Source organism: Amborella trichopoda, chromosome 1 (assembly GCF_054954075.1).
Source record: "Amborella trichopoda isolate Santa Cruz 75 chromosome 1, AtrichopodaSantaCruz75HAP2 v2.0, whole genome shotgun sequence".
NCBI classification, from domain to species: Eukaryota; Viridiplantae; Streptophyta; class Magnoliopsida; order Amborellales; family Amborellaceae; genus Amborella; species Amborella trichopoda.
The window spans coordinates 38,890,083-38,899,458 of NC_142336.1; the positions used below are offsets into that span (position 1 = coordinate 38,890,083).

The window sequence follows — 9,376 nt, forward strand, 5'->3', positions numbered from 1 at the left end:
AATGAAGTGAGGCACATGTGGACATTATAAAGGTGGCAATGGACATAGACCCGACCCATGACCCTACAGGTAGACTCGACCAGGCTCCGGGTATAAGCCCAAAAATTGGACTTGACAGGTCGGGTATTGGTATAAGTTTTGGACCCAAACACTATTCGGGTACATGTTTGGGTCCATATAGACCCCACCCGGACCTGACCCGAATAGTGTTGATATTTAAATGATAGTTAATATATTGTATTTAAAAAAATATTATAGTATATTTTAGTTGAAATATTTATATAATGCACACATATATTTAACAAATGGGTGTGGTTTTAGACAATCAAAGTAAGGCGCACCTTCAAATGGTATGGAAAAATGTTGTTCCAGTACTAGAATTTTTTGTTATGGCTTGAAAATTTATTTTTATCTCTAATTATAAAATTTAAAGCTTAAAAAAAAAGATCGAGCAGATCTATGAACACTTTAAAATCTTGAAAATTGACGGTTCAAAAAAAAGATTAAGATATGCACTATTTCCAAGATGTGAATTCCATTTTTCTCATATCAATATATATTGAAGTTGAGATGATGGATTTGAGGATTTTTGGACATCAAAAGAACCTCTTGTAGTGAATTTTTGAGGTGTGCCTTAATTTGATTGTTTAGAGTCTCACCCTTATATGAAACTTTTTTTTAACAAATTTATGAAATATCATCATCATCATTTTAATGTAATATATTTGAATACATGGATATTTTGAATTTTTAGGTTTCGATTTAAATATATGAATTTTTTCTTTAACAAATTTATGAAATATCATCATCATCATTTTAGTGTAATATATTTGAATATATGGATATTTTGATTTTTTAGGTTTTGATTTAAATATATGAATTTTTTCTTTAACAAATTTGTGAAATATCATCATCATCATTTTAGTTTAATATATTTAAATATATGGATACTTTGATTTTTAGGTTGGGTCCAATGGATTTGGTAAGGTTCGAGGTCCCACAGAGTATTTTGGGGGGAAGAGGAGTAAGTGCTTACAGGCAAGAGTAGGGGTGGTGGTTAAAGTGAGAGGCGAGAATGGCGTGGAAGCAACAAAAGCGAACTGTTCCCACATTTAACCTATCATCCCCCCACTCTCGTCTCTCTCTCTCTCTCTTCCTCTCTCGAGTGGTTTGCCATCGTTCTCTCTAATTTTAATTATTAGTGGGGAGAGACAAGGATGGTTTGGTTTCGGGCAATTTGTGTGTTGTGGTCAAGATCTCCAATAGACTCTCTAACCATAAAAAAGACTTTACTTTTTCTGGATTTGTGGCTACGCCTCTCTCACCATGTCCCTTGGAATCAGCAAAACTGTCCTCAAAACCTTATTATAAAAATCAACACCCCTTCACATTTGGCCCTCTCCTCCCTTCCCTTCCCTTCATGGGGCTTGCTTTCCCTTTCATTCAACCAAAACAGCAGAATTACTGTCTACCCAATTAGCTTACCAGTCTCTTTTAACACACACAGACAAGACAGTTAAATTCACCTCTCTCTCCCTCTCTCTCTAGACCTCTCTCTCTCCAGACCTCTCTCTCTCTCTTCCCGTGTTGGTTGATTAGGTAGAGTCACGTAAAGGAAGTGGGGCAAGTTGGTTATGCACTATTTGTAACTAGAACAAATGTGTTTTATGTAGTTTTCTTTAGTATTCTCACTTTTTGCATGAGCCTCCTTGTAAATTGTTATTCTTTAGTGTCTTTATCAAATATATCATCTTCAATAATGTTGAAATTTGATCTTGAGTTGGCTTGGGCTTTTTGTTTCTTGGCTAAAATTTGAAGGTGGACGGTGCATTTGCAGGTGTCACATAGTCCTTGCAAAGTGCAGGCAACAAAGAAAAGGAAAATATGGGGCGTTTCACTCTCTTTAACTTCTTCCTTCTCTCCCTCCTCTGCACTTCGGGTCTTGCAGAAAACCCCTATAGATACTTCACATGGAAGGTCACATACGGCACCGTTTCGCCCCTTGGAGTTCCACAGGAGGTCACCCCTCTTCGCTTTGCTGATAATCTCTCTCTCTCTCTCTCTCTTTCTGTTTCATTTTTAAATCTTGATTCTATCTCTCTGTTTCTTTTTTGAATCTTGATTTTCTCTTTCGCTATGTTTCTTTTTTGAATCTTGAATCTTGATTCTCTCTCTCTCTCTCTCTCTCTCTCTCTCTTTGTGTTTCTTTTTTGAATCTTGACTCTCTCTCTTCTTTTTTGAATCTTGATTGTGTGTGTGTGGTTTATTTACAAATAGGCGGTTTTGTTTGTGAACAGGTAATTATGATAAATGATCAATTCCCAGGCCCCAACATAAACTCCACCACCAATGACAACATCGTTGTCAACGTCTTCAACCAACTCGACGAGCCCTTCCTTATTTCATGGTAAAAGAATAAAATCCCTTCTCTTGAATAATGTGTTTTCTGTGTAAGAAGAATGACAATGATATGGTCTTGCACCAGTCATGATCAAATTCTCTCTATCACTCTCTCATGATTTACATTCTTCCCTCTCTATTGTGCTTAGCTCTTCTTTGAGCACTCTCTCTTGATTCTTCCCATGATTTAGTCCCTGCTCTCTTTACTGCCATGCCCAAACTCAACTTTTTCGATCTCGATTCTTCTCTTCGTTTGAGTCCGAACTCTGTATTACCATGTCAAAATAATCTCCCTCTTTCTCCATGTCCGACTGTATCAGGAACGGGGTGCAACAGCGAAAGAACTCATGGCAGGACGGGATGCCGGGGACAAATTGCCCGATCCCTCCAGGGGGGAATTACACATATCAGTTTCAGGTTAAGGATCAGATTGGGACATACTTTTACTTCCTCTCTACGTCCTTCCACAAGGCCGCTGGTGGGTTCGGAGGCCTGAGGGTCAACAGCCGTATGTACATTCCCGTTCCGTTCGACCCGCCGGCCGAAGACTACACTCTCCTCATTGGCGACTGGTACACCAAATCTCACAAGGTACTTCAACTCATCATCCTCACGCACTCACCCATTCTTAACTCATTTGTCACCTCCTAATTTTCGTCTTATTTGTTCCTTTATGTTTTTTTTTTTTTCCTTTTTTCTTCTTTATTTGAGAAGTTATTTTACATTTCAAATAAGCAGACTAGATAAATTACATAGTGCCTAGGCTCTAAACAATCAAATTAGACCCTACCTCAAAACTTTGATGTTGTTTTGATGCTTAAATATTATATCAAATTGATCATCTCGACATCAAGGTACATGGACATGAGAAGAAAATGGATTTCAAGTTTAAGAAATAATGTATCTTGTTAGGCATTTTTGGACTGTCAATTTTCAAGATTTCATCGATCTCCTCGATCTACACTATTTTTGAAGCTTTAAATTTTGTAACTAAAGATGACAATATAATTTAAGCTATCACAAACATTCCAAAAACCATATTTCTTGACACTATTTGAAGGTAGGCTCTTATTTGATTGTTTAGAGCCTCGGCTATACAAACTGCGCCCAATACAAAATATTCCACTTATAGGCGAAATTAACAAAGAAGGTCGGTGAACCCGCCTTTTTAATTTTTTAAAAAATTACCTCTTGATCAACCTGAATTTTGATTTTTTCTTTAGTAGGGCAGTGCTCCAAGCTTTAAGGCACTATCCTATTAATGAATTTTTTTTAAAAAAAAAAAAATCAAAATTTGGGTTGACCGAAATGATTTTGAAAAAAAACAACAAAAAAAAAGGCAACTTGACCGACTTCTTTGTAATTTCCACATATAAGTGGAGTATTTCATATTTTACCTAAAATTTTAGGGTCCATGCGTAAATCACTCTAAATTTAAAAAACTATAACGATGTGTAAATTGAAGGGATGTTTGAAATTTGATCAAACGATATAGGCTTGGGTATGATTTGTTAAACTTCCTTCTTTTAGTTATGCCATGAAACACCCCCAACCAGCTTTCCATCGACCAGAAAAGAGGTTTCTTGACCTTGGTTCTTTTGCAAACCACAGTTATTTATAAACTACTTTTAGAGTTGGGTAACCCATCCAAAATAGAAATATTTCTCGTTTGATGGTCTATTAGGGAAAGCTGCAAGCACCTTAGTCAAATTAATATTCATGGATTCCCACTATAGAATGGTTTTAATCAACATGATAAACTACAATATGTTCATGAATTCCTACTATAGTAATTTTAATGATGAAACATTACAATAATTTTACGAATGAAAACAATGTTTTGATGTTCTTCTCCTCATTTTACATGAATAGACTTGGAAGGCCCCACTTTGAAGTTGCAGTGGCTTGAAGCTGTTGAGCATGGTTATTTTCTCTGAGTGATTTATGTACGGACTTTAAATTTTTTTTAAAAGTACGAAATGATCCATTTATGGGTAAAAATTATAAAGAATGTCAATCAACCCACATATTTTTTATTTTTTTTCAAAATTTGCTCTCGGTCTGACTTTTAATTTTTTTTTTAGTTTTTTTGTTAGTAGGGCACTGCCCTAAATCTTGAGGCACTACCTTACTAATGAAGAAACTTAACAAAACAAATTTAAAATTCAAACAGAGGATTTCATCTTCAGATCGAGAGACCTTCTTTATAATTTGTGCCTATAAAAAAAAGTATTTCGTATTTTAGAAAAAAATTTAGGGTCCTTATGTAAATCACTCTTTCATCATACCACCGTCAACCTTGCATCAAAAGATCGATCAACACACTTTATGAATGTCACTCACGCTTTTCTTCCTCGCTTCTCTCCTTCTATCTCTCATGCTCACTTCTCTCTTTCTCATGGCTGAGTGAAGGAACTGAGGAAGAGGCTCGATGACAGTAAAAGCCTTGGCAAGCCCTGTGGTGTCCTCATAAATGGCCGAACAGGCAAGAACGCCGAAACATTGACAGTCGAGCCCGGCAAGACCTACCGTATCCGCATCTCTAATGTGGGGATCAAGACCTCCCTCAACTTCCGGATTGAGGGCCATGCCCTATTGCTTGTCGAGATCGAGGGTTCTCACACTGTGCAAAATGTCTACGAATCACTCGATGTCCATGTCGGCCAGTCGTACTCAGTCCTCGTTACCGCAAACCAGGCCGTCAAAGACTACCAGATCGTCGCCTCCACACGTTTCACAAAGTACATCCTCACAGGGACTGCAGTTCTCCATTACTCTGGAGCTACCGAGGGTGTGTCGGATGCTGCACTTTCAGGACCGACTGGCGTAGCCTTCTCTTTGAACCAATTTCGGTCGTTTCGCTGGAATCTAACTGCTAGTGCTGCTAGGCCAAACCCGCAGGGGTCCTACCATTACGGCAGTATACCGATCGTGAGGACGATTAAGCTCGCAAGCAGCATTGGAAAGATCGAAGGGAAGCTCAGGTATGCGATAAACGGGGTGTCCTACAAGCAGGCCAGCACCCCATTGAAGCTGGCTGATTATTATGAGATGGGGAAGGAGGTATGGTGCGACAAGTGCATGCCGGACTCGCCACCAGAGGAGGAGATGAAGGAGGAGACTAACGTGGTCGATGGGGTGCACAGGGACTTCATTGAGATTGTGTTTGAGAACCGGGAGAAGACTGTGCAGACTTGGCACTTGAATGGTTACTCCTTCTTTGCAGTCGGGTAAGCTTCCTCTCCACCATTACGTTTGATCAAAATACAAAATGCTCCATTTATAAGTGAAAATTATAAAATAAGTGTCGGCTAACCCACTTTTATTTTTATTTTTTTTTTCAAAATTACCCTCATTCCAGAATTTCCTAAAACCAGTATTTTTTTTTTCAGTCTTTTCTTTAATAGGGCACTGCCCTACAAATCAAAAAACTAAAAAAAGAAAAAAAAATCGGATTGAGGATTCTATCCTCTGACCAAAGGGCAATTTTGAAAAAATAAAAGTGGGCTATCTACATTCTTTGTAATTTATGCCTATAAATGAAGCATTTTGTATTTTAGAAAAAAAATTTAGGGTCCGTACGTATGTTTTTAGAAAAAAGAGCCCTCTGGTGTTTTTCATTTTTTTTGTTATTTTTTTTTGGACGATAAAAATTGGGATGTTTTCATGATTCGTGCATGATGATCGCACTAATCTTCTCTCTATCGTTCCAAATTTATCTTATGTCACCGAAGAGACGAAGACGAGGCTTCTAATTCAGGTAGCTACAGTATAGTGCAATTGTTTGGGTGGTTGTACTCATGTATTTGCTGCTGCATGTAGGATGTCGCGTGGGACATGGACGCCTGAGAGTCGCAATGTCTACAACCTGTTTGATGCAATCAGCCGCTCCAACATCCAGGTATATGTCCTCCATCAACCTTGTGCCTCGTCAATATTGTTATTACATATGAAATTTATCAAATTATCCATAAGAGATGAACAATTTAAAACTTGGTTCATAACTTTTTTTAATTTTAGTTCAAATACTCATAAAAAACATATGTTCTTAAAATGCAATAGTAACGAGATGGCAAAAACTTTAATACCTTGTCTCTTGTGGGTATTTTGATAAATTTCTTTAATTACGATTAATTAACCCTTTCTAATAAGGTTTACTTGCTCCATGTAACTGGTATGTTAGAGAGTAGCTTATTTTATTCGTCCAATACTCCCTTTGCTCTTTCGAAGTATCTCCCATGACAATTGTGTAGGGAGATATCAAAAGGATTATCAACAAAGAGACATTGAATGTCAAATTGGATGGCTTAGAGTGAGTCATAAAATTCAAAAATTTATTTATTTTAACTTTGAGTCTATTCAATGACACTTCTGCAATCACCTAATTTGAAATCTGACACTCCTACACCCACCCAATTTGAAATATAAGGGATTAGTGATTGTCATCTCTGTATACAAAAAGTAAATGGTTTCTTTGTATTCTTTTCTGAATCAAAATTCTTTCCATTTGATTTCATCGTTAGGAGGTTGTGACCCTCTAAGCTAAAATGCTTTCTTCACCTACTAGAGTAACACATGCTTGGGTTAGTTACGCTATTCACAAGCATTTATTTTATGGAAAAGTGTTATATGGGTCGGGAGGCGCATAACTACATTCACGGCCCTTGCGGCATAACACATCCATCTTTAAGATGGATTTGGCTTTGCAATCCCTCCAAAGAAAACTCTAATAATCGACCGTCTAAATTTCTGTCTCGCTTTGCAATCCCTCATCATCTTCAGGATTTAAATATTGACTTTTTACATATAAATGATCTCCCATATTGGAGATTCTATATACCTAAAAAAAATTAAGTCCAAATTCTATATAAAAAATAGACCATGAAGTTGGGCCGCATATCTACATATGAGTCCTAGGACTTACAAAAGTTGTTTCCTTATTTTATTGGGGATGTGCAAATGCATATGTAGATAGTTAGTAGTGAATGAGAATGGGGTTGTAGTCATGGTGGTAGCACCATTTGTACCCCAGCTAAGGTCTAGACTTTCATTCTCACCTAATGCATTAAAAACCCACTTACAATTTCAAAAAACGGATAGGGGCTCGTCATCGCCATTGAATTACCCAAAAAAAGGGAAAAAAAAGGAAAGAAAGATAGTAATGAATGAATGGAGTAACATAAAAAAATTTGAAAATGTGCAGGTATACCCAAAATCCTGGTCTGCCATTCTACTTACCACAGACAATGCGGGAATGTGGAGCTTGAGGTCAGAGATATGGGAACGCCAATACCTAGGGCAGCAGTTGTATCTTCGCATTCCATCGCCAGTCCATTCCCTAAGAGATGAATATGACATCCCACTTAATACCCCTCATTGTGGCTTGGTCGCCAACAAGGGGGAACCCACCAAGGCTGATTAGACACCATTGCATTGCATGGTGCTCCATTTATTTTTTGCCCTTCCTCTCTCTCTCTCTCTCTCTCCCAGTTAGAATAAGGCTTGCAGCACAAATTACGTTTGTTTTCCAAGTGTGTTAAGAGTACATTTAACTTGGAAGGTCACCCTATTCGATCTTCATTCCATTAACCACACAAGTGGTTTTCTTACATTCATATTGACATTATTTTTTTCACAGCTACATATGTGAAATTTCTTTCTCTCTCTTTCCTCTCTCTCTTTCTCTGGTGTGTGTTGGTGGTGGTGATGGTGTATCGAGCACTTGAGGAACAAATGATTATCGTATTTTCAGGCACGAATTAGCTTTAGCAAGACTATACTTTATTGCTACTGATAGACATCAGTGTGCATACAGGTAACTATCCAAATTTGTAGACGTCAGTGTGCATACAGGTAACTATCCAAATTTGTCTTCAAGACATAAGGAAAGATAATATCAAACATTTATCTTGTTACATTTGAAAAATCAAATATTTATCTTGTCTATTCAAATGCAAAATAGTTGCATGTTCTAAGAGCTCTAGAGCTGCTTTCCTTAAGAGAAAGACAGCGTGCATAAGAGAAATGATAACAATGTGTGGAAGATAGACTCGACTAAATAGACACGGAAAAAGCACTTTCAGCTTCTTGAAATATGACTGTTCAAACGAACTGATAGTTGAAATTGTCCTCAACTATTAATAATTATAAAATGGCTCAGTTATAAATTTTCAATACCGTTGCAAGCGTGTGAACTGAAACATACATCTCAAATGATCTTACGCTTCACATTATCCTACAAGTTTTCTTTCCCATTTGCTCCATGAACATAAAGGAAGAGGGTAAACCTCTATGTAAACTTGACTCTCTCTTCTCATTCACCATTGTGAGACAAATTTAGCTCTCCAAAAGATTAAGTTATCAAAATATGTTATTTTGAAATAATACATAGTAGTTCTCTTTTATAACAATACTAGTAACTATCTAAACTTATTTCAAAATAATAAGAAAACATAGGAACCATACATTATTTGCATTCTATGAATGTATCTTTTGCTTTGAATATTGGAAAAATTACAAAAAAACCCTACGACTACACTTTCTATGCACCTTACCCCCAATCTATCTTTTTACAAAAAAAACCTTAAGACTACACTTTCTATGCACCTTACCCCCAATCTATCTTTTTCTCTCACTTTTTTCCCCAAAACAAACTTTATATGTGAATACCCCCCAAGGGAAAAATTCATTTTTTTAGACGGAAATGCCTTTCTCGTACACAAAAATCAATTTTGCCAGATTTGACGTTGACTTTCGGACCCTAGTAGCACGTTGCCGGAGCGCACCATCTCATTACTAAACCGAAACTGCGTACTGCCGGACCGCCCTTTGCAATTGCCGAAGCCCAGTGAGTCAGAAGTTCTATTGCCGGACCGCCCTGTGCAACTGCTAGAGCACTGTCACTTTAGAACATATACTACAGGACCGCCCTATCACATTGCCTGAGCCCCCAAGTGCCGGACCGCCCTAACACAAT

General features: G+C 37.4%; 1 protein-coding gene across 5 annotated transcripts; it reads left to right on the top strand.

Moving 5' to 3' along the window:
- The first annotated feature begins 1,212 nt into the window (after nucleotides 1-1,212).
- LOC18440314 (L-ascorbate oxidase homolog) lies at nucleotides 1,213-8,066 on the top strand. 5 transcript variants are annotated; one of them, XM_088864572.1, is made up of 7 exons: nucleotides 1,213-1,515; nucleotides 1,838-2,019; nucleotides 2,298-2,407; nucleotides 2,721-2,991; nucleotides 4,813-5,630; nucleotides 6,223-6,301; nucleotides 7,604-8,066. In XM_088864572.1, exons 2-7 carry the CDS (start codon nucleotides 1,885-1,887, stop codon nucleotides 7,820-7,822), a joined length of 1,632 nt encoding a protein of 543 aa, XP_088720698.1. In that variant the 5' UTR covers nucleotides 1,213-1,515; nucleotides 1,838-1,884; the 3' UTR covers nucleotides 7,823-8,066. The 5 variants fall into 5 exon arrangements, with proteins under 5 accessions (XP_088720698.1, XP_088720711.1, XP_088720706.1 ...); XM_088864585.1 differs by having other exon boundaries at nucleotides 1,379-1,513; nucleotides 1,835-2,019; XM_088864580.1 differs by having other exon boundaries at nucleotides 1,499-1,599.
- The last annotated feature ends 1,310 nt before the right edge of the window (nucleotides 8,067-9,376 follow it).